Source organism: Myxocyprinus asiaticus, chromosome 1 (assembly GCF_019703515.2).
Source record: "Myxocyprinus asiaticus isolate MX2 ecotype Aquarium Trade chromosome 1, UBuf_Myxa_2, whole genome shotgun sequence".
Taxonomy (NCBI): domain Eukaryota; kingdom Metazoa; phylum Chordata; class Actinopteri; order Cypriniformes; family Catostomidae; genus Myxocyprinus; species Myxocyprinus asiaticus.
The window spans coordinates 7,407,423-7,433,024 of NC_059344.1; the positions used below are offsets into that span (position 1 = coordinate 7,407,423).

General features: G+C 41.2%; 1 protein-coding gene across 12 annotated transcripts in view; it reads left to right on the forward strand.

The window, feature by feature from the left end:
• LOC127449012 (myeloid-associated differentiation marker homolog) overlaps positions 1–25,602 on the forward strand; it is a 137,638-nt gene that overhangs the window by 17,230 nt on the left and 94,806 nt on the right. For 5 of the 12 annotated variants that reach the window (XM_051712099.1, XM_051712090.1, XM_051712080.1 and 2 more), the window contains one exon: positions 1,489–3,543. The exons of the other annotated variants lie outside the window; for them this stretch is intronic. In XM_051712099.1, the coding sequence (XP_051568059.1) occupies positions 1,556–2,437 (882 nt within the window). In that variant the 5' untranslated portion in view covers positions 1,489–1,555 and the 3' untranslated portion in view covers positions 2,438–3,543. Of the gene's footprint in view, positions 1–1,488; positions 3,544–25,602 lie in introns of those variants that run through there. 12 annotated transcript variants of the gene reach the window in all.

Genomic DNA, 25,602 nt, shown 5'->3' on the forward strand with positions numbered 1-25,602 from the left:
GAGGCCAAGCAATTGGTGAGATTCTGCTCAGGCCGAAAATGTGTTCAACATTATAGAATTTGTAGTGAATTTCGAATCTTTTTGACCCCAGAAAAGACACTTAGTGGGACAGATTTCATCTCCTATTGCTCTGTTACTAACAATGTCAGGGTATATCCAAATCCATATTGGGGGAACTGTGAAGCTAAGTAGTAACATCTAAAATTAGGAAGATTCAAACCAACTTTCAGAGAGTGGGTCTTGGAGTTTGATGATTTTCACCCTGGGGTTCTTCTCTTTCCAAAGAAAGCAAGATATTGCCTTATTAAGTTCCTTAAAATAAGACTTTGGGATTTTCAATGGAAGACTTAAGTAAATTGACAAATTTTGGCAAAATGTTCATTTTTATAACATTAACACTGCCAATTAATGATATTACTTTATGAAGCAGTATGGAATAATTTATTTTGAAACATATCATTGTATGACAAACCAATGTGTATACCAAGATACTTCAATCCCCAGGGCCACAATGTTAATGGCTTAAATGTTTTTTTTTTTTTTTTTTTATTTTCTCACCTTTTCTCCCCAATTTAGCATGCCCAATTCCCAATGCGCTCTAGGTCCTCATGGTGGCGTAGTGACTCAATAATATTAGTTAGAAATAAATAACAATGGTTATTGCTGCTCACCTTATTTTAGTGAGATGGATGGGCCTGTATCTTTCCTCACTGACAGTTTTACATTCAAATCATTCTCTGCATCTAGCCTTTGTCGATGTTTGGTTTTCAGCAATATCAGTCCAGAAAAGCCTGTCTCGCATAAGTATGTGGTCGCAAAGATCATCAATACTTGCAGTGCTCGCTTTGACAATCCTGGATACTCCACCATTACTGATTCCCAGAAATCTACCAATGATTTTTTTTTAAGTATGCAGTGTCTCCCATCAGATGGTAACGCCAGTAATTTTCCTTGCTCTTGAAATGAGAGATGTGGGATTGGAGGAGTGACATCAAAAGATTTGCGAATACAGGTCCGAGATGGGTCCATAGGGGGGACATAATCTGCAGATTTTGGCTGAGCTGGTTGAGATGTTCAATTATGAGACCTTTGATGCAATCACTCAGCACAGATTCCAGTGATTTCACAAATTCACAAAGCAGAGGAAAGCACTCAGTGGAGTTTGTACAGTTGGTGCCAAGAAAGTTGTTCCTCATTGCTAAATGATACATGTTCATCACCAGAGTAAATTATTTTTGCAGCTGTTGTTAGTACCTCATGTACATATGGGTGACAGGACTATGCCAATGTTCCCATATAAAGTATTTCTGGGAATGTGTTTATACCAGACACCTGTATACCTAAAGAATGTACTGTCTTAACAGTAAGTTCTTCATCAAATGCAGTACATACTTTGACAGCAATACTTCTAAAGCAGCTGGGGTCTTTGTTGATTTAGATGGTCAATCTGCTCCGCTCTATAATTACTGTTTGTGTTTTCTTTTGCAGACTCACCTGAAGAACACAGCCTCATTTAGGAATACAATTGGAAAAAAAAATATATACATTTGCAATCATGCCACTGGTCTTGCAGCCCTCCCGTCTCATGTGGGCACGTTTGACAGCTCTGGTGTTCACATGTGTGGCATTTAGTGTGGCCTCCCATGGAGGGTCACTCTTTGGTGGCATGGGCAACTGGAGTGTGTTCTGCTGGGCTTTTAGCTTCACTGGCACCTTACTGGTTTTACTTGTGGAGCTCATGGGTCTACAGTCACGTGCCCCTGTGTCCTGGACAAACTTCCCTATTACATTTGCCTGCTATGCTGCACTCCTCTGCCTGTCCGCTTCCATTATCTTCCCCCTCTACTTCCTCAAGGGCAATCATAGCCGCAGTGAGATCCGGGACCACAGAATTACCTCCTCTGTGTTTTCCTGTCTGGCCACCTTGGCATACCTGGTGGAGGTGAGTCTGGCACGGGCACGACCAGGGGAAGTGGCCGGATACATGAAAACAGTTCCAGGCCTGCTGAAGGTGTGCGAAACCTTTGTGGCCAGCGTCATATTCGTGTTCGTCAGTGACCCCGTTTCTTATGAGAGTCACTCTGCTATGAAATGGTGCATGGCCGTCTACTGCATCTGTTTTATGGTATCAGCCACAATCGTGGTGTTGTGCGTTGGAGAATGTACAGGGTGTCTCCCTTTCCCGTTTGCAAAGTTCCTTTCTGCCTATGCCCTACTGGCTGTTGTAATGTACCTCACTGCCACTATTATTTGGCCAGTGTTCAAGTTTGACAGCCATTATTCCGGAACTTCCAGCAGACAGGTCAGTTGTCAGTACAGTACGGGTATGTGTCCTTGGGATAAATTGGTCGCTGTGGCTGTTCTCACCGCACTCAATTTCCTGATCTACCTTGCAGATCTGGCATATTCTGCCCGACTGGTGTTTGTCACCGCATGAGAGAACAAGCAGTCATCTTTTTCGAACATTGATGTTAAAATCTTTGAAAGCGAAAGAGTTGTGGCAGCCCTTTATCCCAAGTTTCTGGCGCATGAGGAAAATATCCAGTAAAAAAGATTGTATTATTGTAAAAATGTATGTGACTTTTATATTTACTATGGGTCTGTTCCAAACCTGCAGCTGTCTTCTATGGCAGCATCCTTACTGAAATGATGCCTCAGTCATAAGAGACCAATTTGGAATGCTTTACATAGGCGGCAGCTCCGCGCATCTTTCAAAGAGACTCACAATTGATTTTAACACAGATGACGCAAAAGAAATGACACGATCCTCTAATGAGCATAATTACATATAGCACACACATTTTAGGTAAAATAGTCCGTTTTGTGACATATTAAACTGTTATTTATCGATACTTTTAAGTATTCAATAGATTATAAATGTATTTATGACCTAAATTCCTCTCGCTTTATTTATTTAGATTGGATTTATTTTTCCACCGAGCTCATCACGGTACATACTGGGATCACTTATCCTGGGGAAGGACATACAATGTTACCTTAGAATTTGGCCAAAACAAGATATATTAGGAGGTAGCATAATTAAGATGTCTTAAAATGCTTCCTCCGTAGGACGCTCACTAGGTTTTGGAACAGACCCACTATGTGTTTTCTATATGTACCTCTGCTGCCTTATCTAAATCCAAATTGCTGTATTCAAACACTGTACATTTTTGTGCTGTTTTATGTAACATGAAACTTGTTTGTCACATACACTACCAGTCATAAGGTTGTTTCGTGATCTTCAAGACATTTTGATCTTAAGGTTTATGCTCTAAACAGTCCCAGCAGGATTTTGCGGCATTTATTTTTAAATTATATTATTTTTATTTTATTGAGGCGCAAATTGACTGAATTTGCTGTGGCTTTTCTCAAAAATTGTGATTCAATTTGTGGCATTTTTGTGTTGTTTTACAGTAAAAAATAACAAATTATTATAGTATCGGATAGCTGTGTAATGACAGCATTAGTTCAATTACCTGTAATACGACATATGAAAAAAATCTTTTGCTTGATTTAATTAAAATCTGGATGTGTAACAACAAATAGATGCTCATCAAGCAAAATTTGTCTGTGCTGGTGAATATGAAAGTAATGTGAACAGTTTACATCAAATTTTTGTCTTTCAACGATAATATCCGAGTGCTAGTTTACATTTTCAAGACAAATTAGATTTTCCTTTTGAAACCAGTTCATGAAATTAGGGATAGCTTCCTGGTTAAGGGACAACAGCATGGCTCCACCTCGAATAGAATAATCTATGAACACAAACGTGTGAACGTTCTGAAAAAGGAGCAGCAGAAAAAGGTACAGAAGACTCATAATTCTTGTAACTCTGTAGTCCCATTAGTAATTTTGAGCAGCTAACCATTAACGCACTAACCGTTTACTCATAGACATCAAATGGCATATCAGTATAAAGTATTTCTTTTTTTAATGAACTGATTAGATAAAACATCAGTAACCAAAATGGTTGGATAAAATCACAGATAAGGACAATTCATCAATACAACTTGCATTACGTCATACATTAAACAGCACTTTGCTTCAGAACTTCACTTCAAGAGGGGACAATAATGGGAGGTAAGAAATGATACCATTCAAAAAATACTTCTCTCATCTAATTTAAAATATTCTATAACAAGCAGAAAGACAAGTTGATCATTACATTTTTAAGCATTTTTTAAGTCAACAAGAGTACGTATCTACTTTTTAACCATTAGTAATTCAGATCATACTACCTCTCTTAGGCTATGTTCACACTAGTGACAACAGCATTTAAATGCGGGAGCGAATCCCCAAGATGTGTACCGAATACAGGAGTTACTCTCACAATTGTGATGATTGACAAGTGATAACCAAAGCAGCGCTGCAGCGTCTCATGCCTGTGAACAAGAAACTTGAATGCCAATAGTTTGCTATTTTTGAGCAAAGAGATTATCCACCAGAGATGTATTCTCATCCGACAGTGCTTAATTAGCTGGCGTCAACAGAGTTATTATGTTTTGTCTGTGCACGCCAAGTGGCTGCTATTAAACAGCATGCACTCTCTCTGGACTGTAATGTGTGGGTTACCCTGAGACAGCAGACAGCATTTAGCTGCAGTGTGTATGTGGCCTTAGAGACTTTGTAGACTGAAATTCTGAAATATGAAGCCTTGAACAAATACCATTTCAGCACTAGCTGGTCTACTCAGAATTAATGCAGAAATCTGTTGACTGACATATGACCACAAAAGATTTCTGTTTTTATGCATTTAAAAGAATAGTTTACCTAGAAATGATTATTCTCTCATCATTTTCTCACCCTTATGTCGTCTCAAACTCGTATGAGATATGATGTGTTTATATCCATACAATGCAATGCAATGGGTTCCAAAACGTTCAAGCTCCAAAAAGGATATAAAGGCATCATAAAAGTAATCCATACAACTTGAGTGGTTTAATCCATGACTTCTGAAGCAATACAATCAGCTTTGGTTGAGTAACAGACCAAAATGTAACTCCTTTTCACTAGCAATCTTAACATCTGCAGTTTCCTTGGTGCGACCGTGTTTTGAAGCTCAATTACACTTCCTCGCACTCGACGCATGTACACAGCACGTGCACACCGCACAGAGCATGCACTCTCAGAGCTCTGAGCATGTGTCAAGTGCAGGGAAGTGTAATCGAGCATTGTATCATTTTAGATGATATGGAATTAACTACTTGAATCGTATGGATTATCTTTATGATGCCTCTATGTCAGAGGTCAGCAACGTTTTTGACATGGAGTGCCATTTTTAAATTTCGCTATGCCGAAAACATGAATTTCAGAGTTTCTTAAAGGGTTAGTTCACCCAAAAATGAAAATTCTCTCATGATTTACTTACCTTTAAGCCAGATGTGTATGACTTTCCTTCTTCAGCAGAACCAAAGTGAAGATTTTTATTAGCAGATTTCAGCTCAGTTTGTCCATACAATTCATGTAAATGGATGCCTGCTGGCTGTTTGATGGTCCAAAAGGCATACTGTATTTAGGCAGAATAAATGTAATCCACAAATCAACAGGTTTGTGTAAGAACAAATCGATAATTAAAATTTTGTAACTTTAAATCGTTGCTTCTGCCCAGCGCTGTATTTCTGTTTGAAATGAACTAACTCTCGCATGACGTTCATTTTTGTGTTCCTCTGTTGTGCACAAAGCGCATGCTTCCGACTTCTCGTGTGAACACCCCATTGCGCTTACGTCACTGATGCACCGACTGCTGTTAATAAAGTTTTAATTACCGATTTCTTTTTTACACAAACATCGATTTTGTTCAGAAGACATTAATTGATTGACTGGAGTCATGTGGATTACTTTTTTGCTGCTTAAATATGTCTTTTGGACCGTCAAACAGCCAGAAGCCACCTATTTAATTTAATATAATAATTTATATTTATCTTTATTTTTTTATTTTTTACTTTGGTGATATATGGACAAGTCCTGAACTGTTTAGCACAACTGTCATCACATTTTTGTTGTTCTCCTCTGAGCACTTAATTTCAAACTACACTTAAAAAAATGTTCTCCCATTTTATGTCATACTGTATACATACAGTAAGAACATAAGCACGTTTGTACTTAGTCATTTTTGACCAGCATTTAAAACCATTAAAAATGCATAAATTCTGGATTAGTGTACACTGGGCCCATTTAGCCTCATCGTACACTAAAAGAAAAACAAAATCATTTTTATTGTGGTCCCAAAGTCTATAATGATAGAATAATAATAAAAAAGTTTAATATTACTAGAGTTACAGGATTTGTAAAGAATAGTTTAAAAAATAAACAAAGGTAAAAAAAACTTTTTGCCTAAACATATTGGCAAATAATGTCTTATGTTTACTTCAATCACTTCTGCAATGAAAAAAAAATATTTTTGATTTTATTGCTTTATTTAAGGTTAGTGATAGCAGAAAAATGATTTACTTTCATTTGATATATATACATTTATTACATGGCTCTCTGGAATACTCGATTCTGATTGGTCAATGGCGCCATCGAGTGGACAGATATTGCTCTGTAACCTATCTACCGCAGATCAGGGGATTCCAGGTATTTGTGGCTGCAGCTTGCAGAACGGGGCGTGGCAACACATTGGGGCGTGGCTACGCGTGTACATTTGTACTACAAATGTAGTAGGACTGAGTCGCATGGACTGGTGAACAAATTGTGTTGATGCTGTCATTCAAATCTGTAAATCAGCCTTCATTATAACACATGGTTAGAGAAATGAATTATGAATTAAATTAATTAAAAATATGTTAATTTTTTAATAACACCATAGAGTGAAAATGAAAAAAGTGTATCATTCCCCCAAAAATACACACCTCTGGCAAAATGATCGAAAAAAACAGAATGAAAAAGACAAAAATGTCCCAAAGGTCGCACAAGGGTTAAACTCAAATCAATGTTTCATGTGCATTTATTTGGCAAGTAGTCTTGTAATAGGCTGAATAATGAGTAAGACGATCATTTTTAAAAAAATAGCTTCACATCGTGTCAGGGTCCTGATCACCATGTCGGGGTTTATTGTGCGATAACAACCGGCTATATATATACAGTACTGTACAAAAGTTTTAGCCACTTGTGAAAAATGTTGCATAGTGAGGATGTCTTCCAAAATAATGCCATAAATAATTTTCATTTATCAGTTAACATCATACAAAGTCCAGTAAACATAAAAAAGCTAAATCAATATTTGGTGTGGCCACCTTTGCCTTTAAAAACAGCCCCAATTCTCCTAGGTACACCTGGACATAGTTTTTCTTGGTTGTTGACATGTTGACTTGGATGTGCCAAGAATTCACCACAGTTCTTCTATCTATTTAGGCTGTCTCAATTGATTCTGTTTCTTCATGTAATCCCAGACTGATTCGATGTTCAGTGGGGGCTCTGTGGGGGCAATGCCATCTCTTGCAGAGCACCATGTTCTTCTATTCTAATCTTTTCTATTTGCAAAAGTAATGTTTGGGAGTCTAAAATGTATTTTTCCTATTGAAACACTAAAGCTATAAATAACCATCTTAAGACAAATGTTTTTGTGATACATCTTAAGTGCCTAAAACTTCTGCACAGTACTGTATATACAGTTGAAGTCAGAAGTTTACATACACTTAGGTTGAAGTCATTAAAACTCATTTTTTAACCACTCTACACATTTCATATTAGCAAACTATAGTTTCGGCAAGTCGTTTAGGACATCTACTTTGTGCATGACACAAGTAATTTTTCCAAAAATTGTTTACAGACAGATTGTTTCACTTTTAATTGACTATATCACAATTCCAGTGGGTCAGAAGTTTACATACACTAAGTTAACTGTGCCTTTAAGAAGCTTGGCATATTCCAGAAAATGATGTCAAGCCTTTAGACAAATAGCCAATTAGCTTCTGATAGGAGGTGTACTGAATTGGAGGTGTACCTGTGGATGTACTTTAAGGCCTACCTTCAAACTCAGTGCCTCTTTGCTTGACATAATGGGAAAATCAAAAGAAATCAGCCAAGACCTCAGAAAAACAAATGTGGACATCCACAAGTCTGGTTCATCCTTGGGAGCAATTTCCAAATGCCTGAAGGTACCACGTTCATCTGTACAAACAATAGTACTTAAGTATAAACATCATGGGACCACACAGCCATCATACCTCTCAGGAAGGAGAAGCATTCTGTCTCCTAGAGATGAACATAGTTTGGTGCAAATCAATCCCAGAACAACAGCAAAGGACCTTGTAAAGATGCTGGAGGAAACAGGTAGACAAGTATCTATATCCACATTAAAATGAGTCCTATATCGACATAACCTAAAAGGCTGCTCAGCAAGGAAGAAGCCACTGCTCCAAAACTGCCATAAAAAAGCCAGACTACAGTTTGCAAGTGTACATGGGGACAAAGATCTTACTTTTTGGTCTAATGAAACAAAAACTGAACTGTTTGGCCAAAATGACCATCATAATATTTGGAGAAAAAGGGGTGAGACTTGCAATCGAAGAACACCATCCCAACCGTGAAGCATGGGGGTGGCAGCACCATGTTGTGGGGATGCTTTGCTGCAGGAGGGACTGGTGCACTTCACAAAATAGATGGTATCATGAGGAAGGAAAATGATGTGGATATATTGAAGCAACATCTCAAAACATCAGCCAGGAAGTTAAAGCTCTGTCGCAAATGGGTCTTCCAAATGGACAATGACCACAAGCATACCTCCAAAGTTGTGGAAAAATGGCTTAAGGACAACAAAGTCAAGGTATTGGAATGGCCATCACAAAGCCCTGACCTCAATCTGATAGAAAATTTGTGGGCAGAACTGAAAAAGCGTGTACAAGTAAGGAGGCCTACAAACATGACTCGGTTGCACCAGTTCTGTCTGGAGGAATGGGACAAAATTCCAGCAAATTATTGAGAGAAGCTTGTGGAAGGCTACCTAAAACATTACCCAAGTTAAACAATTTAAAGGCAATGCTACCAAATACTAATTACACAGAATAAGCAGCAAGATTAAAAAACATTTTACTGTTAACTTTTAATGTTCAGAGTTTTATTTTATATGGCTAACATTTGCCATTTTGTTTGATAAAAACCAGCAAATTCCATCCATCCATCCAAATGTCATGCCAATGATAATTAAAAGTAAGTAAATAAATAAATAATTATTCACAGCAATGAAAGAAAATGTTTGAACACAAAAATTGAAATTCATATTTATATCAATAAATGGTGTAGGCTTAACTTTACACACACAATAAAAGAAAGTGTATAAATATTTAAGTTTTCTATTTAAGAGAGGAGAGATACCGTTCTGGCAGAGAACAACGATCCAAAATGTCTCTCTGGAAGATTACGTGATGTTTGCTTTCTTTATTGCAGACGAAGTGGAATTCAGATAGATATGTTTGAATTTTACATAAAATAACCGAAACATTGTTCATTTAAAAAGGTTACGTGCTGCTTAATACAGTGTTATTTGTATAAAAAGAAAGTGCAATAAAAGCCTGTATTATTTTAACATTTCCAACCTTCTTTTGAATGTCCATGTACTAAAATAAAATATTTGATGCCATGAGTGCACCTTCATTTACTATTACTATTATTTTGAATGGCCATGGAAAATGAAGCAATGTGATAACAATTTTACCTGGTCGCAAAAAGTAGTCCGTTAATTTACCTGATGAACTTTCACCTTTTGCTTACCATTTATGCTTCGCAGAGCTAATGTGTGCTTCTAAATCACTTGTACCTTTATTAGCAACTGACACATAAGTGCCAGCTTTACATGTCATACATTCTGTTTCCCAAAGATCTCGACCTGGACGAAAGCATGGGAAATTTTTGTGCAAATCTTCTGTAAATTTGCATTTTCGTTTGGGCATTGTTTCCACTCAGCTGTCATTTGCTGCTACTGTCAAGCAGCTGTTTGATGCCGAACACAACAGCGCTTCGCGCTTTCGCGGAGAGATTGACAGGCAGTAATTTGGCCAACAGTAGCTGCAAGCCTTTTATAATCTACCAATTGGTGTGCGAGACTTACAAAGAGGGGTTAAAGCAATGCAAATATGCACACACACACAATGAAGTGTTAGACCAAATGCACATCATAATGCAACTAAAGCCGAATCCCGGACATTTTCGCAAATTTAGAAATCCCGGCTGGATGCTTTTTTCCGAAAAAGAGGACATGTCCGGGAAAAAGAGGACGTATGGTCACCCTAGACATAGCAAAAGTAGTAAGAGTAGTATGTGAAGTATGCAATTGTGAATGCAGCCCATGAAACACGTGTAACACCTGTAATTGTTGTCACGTGTGAGTCTGGCCAATCGTGAATGAGCTGTGTCATTATTCAGAGCTTGTGCAGCTCCTCTGGAGCAACTGCAGCGGCTGCACCAGCCGGCTGCTCTTGAATCGCTCTCACGGTACTTTGATGGCATATGTAACGGTGATGCGGCGGTGGTGGCGGTTCAAGTGGGACAAAATTTCTAACCAACATGCACTGCTTCAAGTCCAGCGCCGATCGGTCTGTGCAGCGCTGCATAAAGTCGAACACACCTAGATTTAAATGCAGGCTGTAACTGATCTCGAATAAGTTCAGCAATAACTTAGGTCAGGGGTGTAATGTAACGAATTACAAATACTCACGTTACTGTAATTAAGTAATTTTCCCCAGGAATTTTACTTTTTTAAGTAGTTTAAAAATTGTATACTTTTACTTGAGTACATTTTAAGTGCTGTAACTGTACTTTTAATGCGCTGTTTTCCCACCGTCTGTGTTCGCTACTTCCCTGTCCTGATTTAATTTTTTTCTATCAACATGATTGGCTAGGGAGAGTCTCCTGACTCCCGTCAAATCAAATCACACGTAAAAAACTTGAAGCTGTTGATCTGGCGCCAACTGTTATGGATGTGGAGGATGCCTCAAACAAAAAACAATTTTCAACACCTGGGGCCTGATGTATAAAAAAATTTCCACGCACATATGGGGATTTATAAAAAATAAACTTAGCATAAATATGTGTGCGCCCTACGGACACTTTTGACTGTGCGTATGCACTCTTTTAATGGTGTGTGTGAATTGGCGACTCCAGCTGGACAAATAATGAACTGAACAGACTGATTATAAACTGATTTTCATTTAATTCAAATTTAGAATAAAAAAAGTATGTAGTTAAGCACTTGAAACAGAAGTAATCGTTATCAGTCCAATAGTAGGCTATTTTATTTTTATGTAACTAATTGAAAAGGCATTTCAATTTAAGCTGTAGAAGGGAAATATTGGTTTGTAATGCGCTGCGTTTGGAGAGCTTTCCCGTGTCATCATAAAGAAGGAACATACAGTAACTAAAAATGACAGCGAAGATTTCTTAGTTTGAGATATTTTCTGTTCTATTACAATCATGTACTGAGATAAGTACAGCATTTGGATAATGGTCTGTAATGATCTGTATGCGATGATCTGTAATGCGATGCGCACTTGACTCTGACTGACGTGAAATGGCTCGGTAAAACGGACAGTAGCTACAAGACAGGCACTGCTGGCCACATTCTGTAGTCGAACAGATCATTGGAGAGACATGTCTCATCAGAAACAGTATTGTACAGCTGCAAACAGGTACAACAATGCACATAAAATTCGCATCAAATGTGCTGCCTGCTCCACTTCATCCTGACCCCCATCTAAATGAAACCCCCGTTCTAGTCTAATAAAAACATTATGAAAAGTACATTTGCCGTTCAGCTGTTTTTTGTTTTTTGAACAAAAAGCGTATTTGCATCAAAATGTTGGACTTGAAGTGTGCACGTAACCGAATTGAGCACTGTATAGTAGGCTATGTCATATAAAGGCTATTAATCAAACAACAATAACAAGGAAACAAAAAAACAATTCACTACTTTTGGCTGAATAACTAGAGTTGCTTTAAAAGTATTAATGTAATAGAATAAAACAGTGACATTTTTAATAATAATATTTTTTGTAATAATATTGTTGTTTTTTTTAATAATACCGACCCCTTATGTAGAGAGTGTGTTAATTTGTATAATAAATTAACAGGAAAGTAGAGATGATAAAATAATTTATAATTATGCTTAGCCTTTATCAAGTTTTTTCTAATGCCTGATAGAAAAGTATCAACCTTTGTAGAGCAATACTTTAGGCAGGATATTCCACCAGTCACAAACTTCAGAAAATTGTGCATCATGCATTAGAATGAGAACACAAATATTTCTGGGCTTAAAAGATAAAAGAACTAAATCAATGTGGAACATTGTATCTCAAAAGGAGGACAATGTGGCCCCCCATGTGCTACTTAAGAAATAGTTCACTCAAAAAGTAAAATTCTCTCATCATTTACTCACACCATCCAGATGTCTATGACTTTCTTTCTTCAGCAGAACACAAATTAAGATTTTTAGAAGAATATTTCAGCTCTGTAGGTCCATATGGATGCCAAAATTTTGACTCTCCAAAAAGCACACAAAGGCAGCACAAAAGTAATCAGTAAGACTCCAGTGGTTAAATCCATGTCTTCAGAAGTGATATGATAGGTGTGGGTGAGAAACAGATCAATATTTAAATAAATGTTTTGCTAGAAATTCTTCTCTCTGCCCAGTAGATGGTGATATGTATGAAGAATATGAATCACCAAAAACAAAAGAAGAAAGTGAAAGTTAAAGTGGAGATTGACTTAGCAGGGAGGAGAATTTATAGTAAAAATTAACTTAAATATTGATCTGTTTCTCACCCAACCTATCATATCTCTTCTGAAGACATGGATTTAACCACTGGAGTCACATGGATTAGGCTTTCAAAGGCCACGCCTTCGAAGGCAGCGAAGGTTGGACTGAGCATTGTTAATTGGGACAGTCTAGCCTGCGGAGGACTGTTCTTGTTGCCTAACAACTGTGACAGCTGCCGAGTGACTGTAACGTTTTTACTGGACTTTTTTGAAAGTTATATTAAACTGTCTGAAAACAAAACAGGGTTCACAAACTGTCTAAATATTTTCACCATGGTCCATTTCTGTACAATAAAGAGTATTAACTATATATAATCACATCTAAGTAAGGTATAAGTCAACATTTGAACCACTTTAAATGTATTTATTTATTTTTACATTTGTATCATTAGATATTTGAGTAAGTTGAAACCCAATACTTACGTTTAAAAGTGTAATTCGGCAATTTCTCTCAAAAAAATCCTGTCGTCACTGGCATGCAATGAATTCTGGGGTAGACAGGGCTGTGAAGGATCCATCTGTTGTATCCTTCATTTCACAGGAAACAAAGGATGCATTTGGAGGCTGCATTTACATTTATGCATTTGGCAGACACTTTTATCCAAAGCGACTTACAGTGCCCTGATTACAGGGACAATCCCCCTGGAGCAACCTGGAGTTAAGTGCCTTGCTCAAGGACACAATGGTGGTGGCTGTGGGGATTGAACCAACAACCTTCCACTTACTAGTTCAGTGCTTTAGTCCACTACACCACCACCACTCAGCTTTTGAATTGGGACAGCCTTTGTCAGCAGTGACGCAATCGGCCTTCGAATGCAACCTTTGAAGGATGCAGCCTCTGAATTGGGATGCAGCTATAATTCATATCATTTGTTAGATCTCCTCATACTGAACAACTTTGCCTCAAGAACCACTGCTGTCAATCAAATCGTTCATTAAATATTCACGATTATGTAAAAAAACCTACTTTTGTGAACTAGTCCTAGGTTTTTCGCTCAACTTCAATAAAACCAATGCAGTACAATTCTCTGGACTCTCTAGGTCAATAATTATCAAAAATTTTTTTCGAACTTTACCCTTTGGGTAGCTATAACAGTGTCATTTAGAAAATGGGAGTGGTCAAGTGAACAAATAAGCCCATAATTCCTAAACAATAACTCGGAACTTCACGAAATTAGGTGAGCACATGCGACATATGATTCTAAATAAGCATGCAGACTTTTATGGAGTTCAGACGATAGGTGGCGCTATGAGCTTTAAAAAGCTTTAAAAACCATGTATTTCCTTAGTAAATTGCCTGTATTGGCTGTAAATGGTCTATTCCATCTACGATCTAGGTGGTTACATGCTTGCTAAATAAAGTATAATACCTTTTTACGCATGTGCTTAAAGGCCTTAAACCGACTGAACCCCGTTAATTGCTGCTTGCAGCTATATTTATTATTATTATTATTCTGCCATAAAACTGATTGGGCAGAGCAAACCGTAAGGCCTAAAGACTGAAAATTGGTCAGATGGTAGTAGTATTGCTCTCTACTCAGAAACACAGACTCTGCCAAATCGGTCAATAGGGGAAGCTACAGCGATCAAAAATGCGAAACTGCTCATAACTCCTAGACCGTTTGTCGTAGACTCAAGTGTCTATGACAAACTTTATACCATTGGAATTTCAACTTTTTTTATATAATTATTGATAATCAGACTCCAGAGTATATTTCTGCACTGGTTTGGTTCCGATCGGGCGAAAACCTAGGACTAGTTTGCAAAAGTAGGTTTTGAACATTATCTGAAATATTTACCGAACGGTTTGACAGACAACAATGCTTCTTGAGGCAAAGTTGTTTAGAATGAGAAGAGCTATCAGGTGACATATATTACTTGTGTTTTTTCACAACACTGCATTATATACAACCATTAACACCTACAAAAATCGTGATAGCACACCTAGTGGCCGATTTTTAAAAAACTTTGCACAACCCTCTCAGATCAAGAGTCAAATAGGTCCACCAAGTTTTGTTCCGATCAGTCATTGTTAACCTTGTGTAATAGCTGCTGAAATTTGATTGGCCGATGGCGGCCATGTTTTTCAACATACATGAATGTCAATATAGACAATTTTGGCAGCTGAGACAAAGACAATGTATACAAATTTTGAAGTCAATAGGATTAATGGTTTCATAGTTACAGCCAATTTCATGTTTTTTTGGTATTATAGCACCACCATGTGGCAAAACCACACCAAATGAGTTATACCCATTTACATAAAATTGGCCACTCCTACTTTCGATGTTTTCACATACCGTAGCTAGCTTGAGTCGAAAGTTCAAACTTTTTTTGATAACTTTTGATATTGAGACTCCATAGAATTGTTTGGCACTGGTTTGGTCCCGATCGGACGAAAAACCTAGGACTAGTTCGCAAAAGTAGGTTTTATGAAAAATCCAAGATGGCGGAAAATTGAAATGAAATCGGAGATATACGTTTTGTTTCCAATGGTATAAAGCACTTGAGTCTATGACAAACAGTCTAGGAGTTATGAGCAGTTTCGCATTTTTGATCGCTGTAGCGCCCCCATTGAACAATTTGGCCGAGTCCGTGTTTCTGAGTAGCGAGCAATACTACTACCATCTGACCAAGTTTCAAGTCTCTAGGCCTTACGGCCCGCTCTGCCCGATCAGTTTTATGGCGGAATAATAATAATAATAATAATAATAAATATAGCTGCGAGCAGCAATTAACGGGGTTCAATCGGTTTAAGGCCTTTAAGCACATGCGTAAAAAGGTATTATGGTCCGATCTCCATAAAAGTCTGAATGCTTGTTTAAAATCATATGTTGCATGTTCTCACTTAATTTTGTGAAGTTCTGAGTTTTTGTTTTGGAATTATGGGCTTATTTGTACACTTGACCATGCCCATTTTCTAAATGACACTGTTATAGCTACCCAAAGGGGAAAGTTGTTTTTTTACATTTGTATCAATTCTCTGGACTCTCTAGGTCAATAATTATTAACATTTTTTTTTTTACTTTACCCTTTGGGTAGCTATAACAGTGTCATTTAGAAAATGGGCATGGTCAAGTGTACAAATAAGCCCATAATTCCTAAACAAAAGCTCAGAACATTTATGGAGATCGGATGTTAGGTGGCGCTATGAGCTTTAAAAAGCTTTAAAAACCATGTATTTCCTTAGTAAATTGCCTGAATTGCCTGTAAATGGTGTATTCCATCTACGATCTAGGTGGTTACATGTTTGCTAAATAAAACATAATACCTTTTTACGCATGCGCTTAAAGGCCTTAAACCTCTTGAACCCCGTTAATTGCTGCTCGCAGCTATATTTATTATTATTTTATTATTCTGCCCTAAAACTGATCGTGCAGACCAAACCATAAGTCGTAGAGAGCTGAAACTTTGAGGGAAGGTAGGAAGGTACTACAGCGTATCAAAGTTTGGGCCCAATCAGCCTCAAGGTGGCACTATAGTAATAATTTTTACGTTTTCCGATTTAATTTCCATCATGAAAATTTTTACACTAATTTACATAATTAGAAAAACATACTTTTTCGAACTCCTCCTAGGCCGTATGTCCAATTTGCATGAAAATCGGTGTTTGTCTACTATGGACCCTCCTGACAAAAAGTAATCAAAAGAATTTTGATTCGTCAAAGCGTTATGAAGATATAAGCCAACGAATTGGTCATACGTCGTCCATTTTGTACATATTGACCAATATCTACCAAACGAAAGGGCCAAATGTAACGAAACTTGATACACATATACAACAGCACATTTTGAGTCTGCATGCAAAATCGCGAAAAAATTAGGGGGGCGCTACAACTAAAAAATGCTCACAACTCCGCAACTGTATTATCAATGAAGTTGAAAATGGGTATGCTTCTTGTAGGGGCCAAATGCTAACATATTCTACAATATGACACAGACAAATAAAAAAACATGGCTGCCAGCAGCCAATAAAATTTCAGCAAAATGGCTGTATAAATGGTGTGTAAATTATTGTATATTATCCAATGTTACCTGCTATTGTGAACTACATCTAAGACTCCCTAGGTCAATAATTATCAAAGAAAAGTTGAACTTTATTTATTTATTTAGTTATTTAGGGGTTGCATTTATCATGTGGGTTTGACCAAGTGTATCCAAAAGCCTATAATTCCTAAAATAAATATTAAAATTTCTAAAACCTTTTTGGAGATTGGGTGCTTTGTGGCTTTATAACAGTTAAAAATGTAAAAAAATTACCACCATAACAATTATCCTGTTTCAGGATTGTTGAACACAAGACATCAGAGTCATATTTAACACGAGTTTGCAAATTCAGCAGCTTACAAAGTACATATACATATACAAGTATATACCTTTTTGCATACTTTGAAAGTTCTTAAAAGGCTTGAACCCCAACAATTGCTGCTTGCAGCTATATTTCTATAGTATGTTTGTACAAAGTGGTGTGTCTGCATTCCCATGGGGAAATGTTTCAGCCAAATGCTTTGCTGTGTTTAGGAATTTTGTTTTTTAAAAACTTTGATCTGATCCTCTCCCAAGTGACACCCTGGATACTTGAACAACAAAAAACAAAAACAAACGGCATGCTATGGTTGACAGTCCTTTTAAATTATTCAAACATAGGTTATACTATCAATCTACCAAGATCATTTTCAGTTCTAAAAGAGTTTTTAACAAAATATACATCCAAGAATTAGTTTACTCAGTGAATCTTTTGTACTGTATATCGGGGTTAATATTGTAAATTTCATGTCTGTGTTTCTTCACACACAATCACCTACTAAAAATGAACCATCTGCGCCCCCGGTCTGTGGATCACCTTGAATTTAAAGGGCTGGAAAGCCAGATATCAACGGGTGATCTGCGCGTTAGTATCCTTCATGCGGTGGAGCCACTGTAGAGGAGCGTGATCAGAACAGAGGGTGAAGGCCCGCCCCAGCAGGTAGTAGCGGAGGGTCAGAACAGCCCACTTAATCGCAAGACACTCCTTCTCGATGGTACTACATTTAGTCTCCCTGAAGGAAAGCTTTCGACTAATAAATAGCATTGGCCATTCCTCCCCCCCACCTCCTGTGAGAGCATCGTGCCCAGCCCCCTGACAGATGCATCAGTCTGCAAAATAAAGGGGAGAGAGAAATCAGGTACATGTAAAAGTGGCCGCCCACACAGTGCAGACTTTACCTTAAGGAAGGCCTGTTGGCACGACTCTGTCCACTGGACCAGATCGGGAGCCCCCTTTTTAGTAAGGTCAGTCAGCGGGCTGGTAACATCAGAATAACTAGGCACAAACCTTCGGTAGTAGCCAGCCAGCCCCAAAAACTGCCTTACCCCCTTTTTGGTCTTGGGCGCCGCACAGGCTGCAATTGCTGTGGTTTTGTCAACCTGTGGAAGCACCTTCCCGTGACCCAAGTGGAATCCCAGATACCTAACTTCCACCCGCTCAATTGCACACTTCTTCGGGTTGGCCGTGAGTCTCGCCTGTCTCAGCGCTCTCAGGACAGCCCTTAGATGTTGCATATGCCGCTGCCAATCATTACTGAAAATGACTATGTCGTCTAGATATGCACCGGCATAGGCCATGTGTGGTCTGAGGATCTTGTCCACAAGGCACTGAAACATGGCCGGGGCCCTGAAAAAACCGAACGGAAGAGTCACAAATGTGGAAAAAGCAGTCTTTTCTCGGGACAAGGGATCTGCCAATAACCCTTTGTTAAGTCCAGTGTTGAGTAAAATTGAGCCCAACCGATCGAGTAACTCGTCAATTCGTGGCATTGGATAAGCATCAAATTTGGACAACGCATTCACTTTCTGGTCAACACAGAAATGGGCCAAGCTGTCGCTCTTCGGTACCAGAACTACCGGGCTGGCCCAATCGCTGTGCAACTCTTGTATTACGGCCTTTTCAAGCATTGCCTCTAATATTTCCTGAACAACCTTTTTCTTGTGTTCAGGTAGACGATAGGGGCGGCTATGAACCACCACCCCCGAGGTGGTCTCGATACGGTGCTCTATGCGGTTCATGCGACCAGTTAGGGGTGAAAACACGTCCGCGAATTCCGCTTGCAACCTGGCAATATCTGTAAGCTGTGACAGTGAGAGGTGGTCTCCGCAAGGGACAGGGGTGAATGAACTTGATTTGGCCCGAGCTCTGCCCTCTCCGGAACTACTGTCGTCAAGGCTACAGATACCACCTCCCTCCATGGTTTGAGGAGGTTGAGGTGGTAGGTTTGATGTGCCCCTCCCCTATCCATTCGCCTAACCTCATAATCGAGATCTCCGACTCGTCGTGTGACCTAAAAGGGTCCTTGCCACTTGGCGAGTAATTTGGAGCTCGAGGTGGGCAGCAATACAAGCACTTTATCTCCCTGTATGAATTCCCATAGTCGAGTGCCCCTGTCGTGCAGTCGGCGTTGCCGTTCTTGTGCTTGGAGAAAATTCTCCTGTGTTATACAGTACCTCAAACGGGGAAAACCCTGTGGAGGCTTGCGGGACCTCTCGTACTGCAAACAGCAAGGGTTCGAGCCACTTATCCCAGTTTTTAGCATCTTTGTGTATGAACTTACGAATCATGTTTTTTTAAGGTCCTATTAAATCATTCGACCAACCTGTCGGTTTGCGGGTGATAAACGCTGGTGCAAATCGATTTAATACCTAATAATTCATATAGTTCGAGAAGTATATGTGACATGAATGTTGTGCCTTGATCAGTGAGGATTTCCTTTGGAATCTCCACTCGGGAGATAATTCTGAAAAGTGCTTCCGCAACTCTACGTGCTGAGATGTTGCGTAGAGACACTGCTTCCGGATATCGTGTTGCATAGTCCACCAGAACTAATACAAAGCGATGGCCGCGTGCAGTCCGTTCAAATGCCCTGACGAGATCCATGCCAATTCTCTCGAAAGGGGATCTCGATCAACAGCAGCGGGTGCAATGGCGCTTTTGGGGTGGCCGGTGGATTTACCAACTGACATTCATGGCACGCTGCACACCACTTGCAGGTTTGAGAACAACCTGTATCCACCAAAGCTTGATGTGTATCCCCTTTTACTCTTACCGGTATCCGATACGCCCCTGCCCGATCGGGGGCAGCCTGTGGAGCATCGGGGATCTAGACCAGTGTCCCCACCTCCATTACTGGACACCGCTCCTAGCTGTGTCCGGTTTCCCCGCAGCTCCAGCAGACCGGCCCAGGTCTTCCTTCCGCACTCGTGGGGGTGGTCTGACCAACCTGGAGGGGATAGTGGAGGGAGACAGGGGGAGTAGGAGAGACAGACAAGGGGAAGGGTCCTCTGGACCGGGGCGGGGTTTGGGCGGGCCTCACCCTACCTCCGAGGAGGCGGAACTGGGCGGGAGTGAGGGGTGTGGGGGGGAGGGGAGGGAACATGAGGCATAGGGGGTGAAGAGAGAGAAGAGAGAGAAGAAACTGCGTCGTCACCTCCTGGGAACGCCGCCATATAGTCCTCTGCTAGCTGGACAGCTTCCTCCAACGACGCCGGGTGGTGGTACTGGACCCACTCGGACATGCCTCGGGGAAGTTGGGAGACGAACTGCTCTAGATCGACGACTTCCACGATGCCGCGGGTTCCCCCCACCAGCAGCCATTTCCGGCAGGCGTCACGGAGCTGCTGCGCAAAAGCGAACGGGCGGCCGTCCTTCCCTAAGCACAAAGAGCAGAAAAGCTGTTGATTCTGCTCCGGGGTCACTCTCTCCACCTCTCTGTTGCTCTGGTGTGCCTTTTAAGTCTCCCTTCACCATTACTATAATGAGAGACAGGTGTTAGAGATAGTTATGAGCCAGGTGACGAGCCTTACTGCTTTCCCTCTCCCGCAGACCGACACATGACCATGCCCCCACCCCATGCCACAAACACAAAAGTGTCTTACACTTTTTACTTACTAAACTAAAAAGATAAGAAAGTGTCTTTCTAAAACAATACAAACAAGATGTGCCATAAACCTGCTGTATCTTTAATACAAATGCTTTTTTTTTTTTACTTTTAACAGTGAGATAATATGTGTTTCTAAAACAAAGACTACTGTTATGCAGCAAAACTCACATCCGCTTTAATATGAACAGTTTAACAAAAATAAAGTTTTGTGTTTTCGTTATGTCACTTAAACACAACAAAGCATCTTGTTTAATTTTAGATGTAGCCTTAACACAAATTGTCTTGCATTTTTACTTTTAACAGAGGAGAAAATGTATTAAGTTGTCAAGTACATCACTGACATAGACACATTAAAGATGATAAACAAAAAGGTTTAACATAAAATGTGTTTAACATTTTTATTTCAACAAACACAATTTTAAATAAAATATCATGCATTAAATTTAAAATGTATCTTTAGCACAAAAAATCTTACATTTTTCACAAGAGCTTCTAAGTGATAATGAGTTCTTACGGGCACTCAGAGGCCTGGGGTGGGAGGGGTTTCAAGTTAGGCACATACCCCCTGTTCACACCTTGATCAGACCAGACAGGGGTCTTGTGTGATCCTGTTCAGGATAACAAGATGGTGCGATGAGTTTCCTGGCCTTTTAGGATTTCCTTTCACTGAAGAAACAAAATGTGACAACCAAATGTGTAAAAAAAAAAAAGAAAAAAAAGGGAAAAGTTTTTATTGTCTTTCCCCCCCTATTTTTTCTTCAAAGCAAAATGTTATTAAACTGTTTTAAAAAATTTTTAATTGGTTTTCTCTGGTATATGTTTCTGTTAACATGTATTTTATTACTCATCATGGCTCTGTATTTAATACATGCGTGTCTTTAATAAACTGGTGTGTAAAATGTACATCAGCAAGAGAAGTATAACAGATTTGCAACATCTTTAATAAATAGACTAAAATAGGTCTCTAAAGTAGAAAGTGTTTTCACGTTTGATTTGTAAAAACGGAGAGTTGAGTAATCAAATATCTCCAAAGAAAATTTTATCCATTTTACACACTGAAATATCAATTAAAACAGTTTTAGTACAGTAGTTAAGTGATAACACTGATTTAGTGATCAGGCAGTGTAGCAAATGCTAGTCATATTACAAATAACAGATATATAATTAAGAATAATAATAACATGACATGCGTAGGCTCTGTTGTGTAGGTTACCTATATCGTAAATTTACTGACTATTTTAATTAGAGAACACAAGCAAAGGTAATATATATATATATATATATATATATATATATATATATATATATATATATATATATATATATATAGATATTTTTTTTTTTTGTCCATCAAGTGCTCCATGAAGGCATACTGTATACAGTATATGTGGCTAAAGAAGTATTACCCTCTGTAATACAGGACAACAATTAAATATAATTACTTTAAAGAAAAGAAAGATTTTTGTAATCACTTGCAAAATCAGTAGTTAAAATTCAAAGTTTTTTTTATAGTATATTGTACACAGTTATCATAAAATCCCATGTAAATTCAAGTGGGAACATTACAAAGAAATGGGATGCTAGCATGCAGGAAAACAATAAAATGAATTCTGTTATGCACACATAAGGCATCCTAATTCTAATTCCCTATCTGTCACTCACTCGACGTTGTGTCGGTGTAGTGACACTAGGGGTCACTCTTGGGAGCCCGAAACACCTCTGGTCTTTGAAAAAAGGCCAATGAGAATTGGCGAGTGCTATTTGCATACCACTCCCCCGAACATATGGGTATAAAAGGAGCTGGTATGCAACCACTCATTCAGATTTTCTCTTCGGAGCCGAACGGTCGATGCTCACTGAGCTGAATTCTCACGGCTGTTCATTCACCTATGCTGGATCAGATGGTGCATTTCAGCGGCTTCTCCCCCTCTGCACTGGTGCACTGCAGAGAACGCCCCTGGGCGCTTCGGCAGAAATAAAAGAGTATATTTCTCTAAAAGAGCGGCACACACGGAACGTCTTTTTAAAGATGCCCTTCCGTTTGTGTGTTATTACTGGTTGCGGTCGTTATCTCTCGCCTTCTGACGGTCACGATCGCTGTCTGTCATGTCTGGGTGCTACCCATGCGGAGACAGCGTTCATGGATGGGTCATGTGCTCATTACGAGAACATGACCATGGCAACACTGCGGTCGCGGCTTGCCTTCGTAAGAAAGCAAGCTACCCTAGCAGCTCCCCGCCTCGGTCCTTCTACCTACGGGTATGAGGCCAGCGCGGCTAGCACTGGGGGCGATTTGGGGACCTCAATGGGACCACCTCCGCCGGGTATACTCCCACAGACCTTCCATTCCCCAGCACGCTCGTCTGCCCCGATCGGGCTTCCGGATGAGTCCGCTGGCTTGTCTCACGGCGAGTTCGACCTCTTGTTCGGAGCCCAGCAGTTCTCAGCGGTGAAGCAGCAGACGGAAGCTATCCAACACATCCTGCCCCGGCGTGGCTCAAGATTCTGCATCCTGTCTGCTCGTCGCCAAGGGCATCCTCCTGCGGTGACTTCACCGGCTCCGCCGCAGCCCGCCCCCGCGGCCCGGCCCTGGCGTGGAGCCCACCGCAGGAAGCAGATGCCACCCATCTCACGGCCAGCCGCCAAGAACCCGAGAAAGGCTTCGCAGCGCCCCTGAGACGGGCGACCCAGGGACGAGGAAACCCGCTGCTCTGGAGCTGTTAAGCAGACCACTCCATCCCCTGGTGGAGGGCTGGGAGGAGAATCTTTTGTTACCTTTTCATTTAATTTTGCCGCTTGCCCAAGTGGCTGCGGTACCCAAGAGTTCAGCAAAAGAGCAGTTTCCTTGTTCCCTGGGTCACATACCCGGTGCGCACGGCCATCATCACGACCACCATCAACATTCCATTTCGGCAGGTTTGGCGCTCCAGCGGCGGTCTCCCCGCCCCTGCGCACCCAGCTGTGGCACAAATCCGCCCCCGATGTGACGGTCTCCACAGGTCACGAGGACAGGCCTCTTCCTCCCCTATCCCAGGCTGTTCCGGGGTGGTCACAAGGAGCCAGGTAAGTGCTTCGATGTCCCTGAACTCAGCACGGCCACGGCATGACGTGGCACCTCAGGCTCCGCCCCACCGTGAAGCCCCACCCGCCGGTACGTCCGAGAGATTGTCCCCTTGGACCCCCTCGCCCGGAGATTGGACGCGTGGCTTGTGCTTTCCAACCCGTCGCGATGGCTGGTCTGGACCGTCCGACTCAGCTACGCGATTCAGTTCCCCAGGCATCCGCCCAGGTTCAGCGGCGTCCACTTCACCTCGGTAAAGGGTGAGAACGCCGCTACCTTGTGTGCAGAAATCGCTACCCTCCTACGGAAGGGTGCGATAGAGCCTGTCCCTCCGGCTGAGATGAAGAAGGAGTTTTATAGCCCCTACGTCATTGTACCGAAGAAAGGCAGTGGGTTGCGGCCAATCTTGGATCTGCGAGTACTGAACCGGGCTTTACACAGACTCCCGTTCAAGATGCTGACGCAAAAACACATTCTAGTGAGCGTCCGGCATCAAGATTGGTTTGCGGTGGTAGACCTGAAGGACGTGTACCTCCACGTCTCAATTCTACCTCGATACAGACACGTCCTGCGGTTTGCATTCGAGGGTCGGGCGTATCAGTACAAGGTCCTCCCTTTCGGCCTGTCCTTGTCCCCTCGCGTCTTCACGAAGGTCGCAGAGGCAGCCCTTGCCCCATTAAGGGAAGTGGGCATTTGCATCCTCGACTATCTGGATGACTGGCTAGTCCTAGCTCACTCTCAGGAGGTGTTGTGTGCGCACAGGGACCTGGTGCTCTTGCACCTCAGCCGACTAGGGCTTCGGGTCAACTGGGAAAAGAGCAAGCTCCTCCCGGTTCAGAGCATCTCTTTTCTCGGCTTGGAGTTGGACTCAGTTTCGATGATGGCGTGCCTCACGAACGAGCGTGCACAGTCGGTGCTGACCTGTTTGAAGGCGTTCAGACAGAAGACAGTGGTTCCACTGAAACTGTTTCAGAGGCTCCTGGGGCTTATGGCATCCTCAGCGGTGGCCACTCCACTCGGGTTGATGCATATGAGACCGCTTCAGCACTGGCTCCAGACTCGAGTCCCGAGATGGGCATGGCGCCGCGGGACACATCACGCCGGTCTGTCGCCGTCTCTTCAGCCCTTGGACCGACCTCACATTTCTACGGGCAGGCATTCCCCTAGAGCAGGTCTCCAGGTGCGTCGTGGTTATGATAGACGCCTCCAAAACGGGCTGGGGCACTGTATGCAACGGGCACGCAGCCGCCGGCTCCTGGACTGGCCCGCGGCTACGTTGGCACATCAACTGCCTCGAGTTGTTGGCAATTCTGCTCACTCTGCGGAGGTTTCGGCTGTTGAGCCAAGGCAAGCATGTGTTAGTTCAGGATGACCAGCTCCTCATCCTCCCCAGAGATGTGCAGTCGGGTTGATGCTTTCCTTCCTGTAGGAGAGGTTGGAGGGGCAGCTGTCCCCCTCCACCTTGAAGGTGTATGTAGCTGCTATAGCGGCACACCACGACACAGTGGACGGTAAGTCCTTAGGGAAGCACGACCTGATCATCAGGTTCCTGAGAGGCGCCAGGAGGTTGAATCCCTCCAGACCACGCCTAATTCCCTCATGGGACCTCTCTGTAGTTCTTCAGGGTCTATGGGGAGCCCCCTTTGAGCCCCTGTAGTCAGCACGACCACATTTAGCGATCAGATGGTGAACCTGCAAGCACTGCCCCAGGAGGAGGCAGACCCAGCCCTGATGTTGCTGTGTCCGGTGCGCACTTTACGCATCTATTTGGAACGCACGCAGAGCTTTAGAGTCTTTAAGCAGCTCTTTGTCTGCTTTGGTGGACAGCGGAAAGGAAGCACTGTCTCCAAGCAGAGGATCGCCCACTGGGTCATTGAC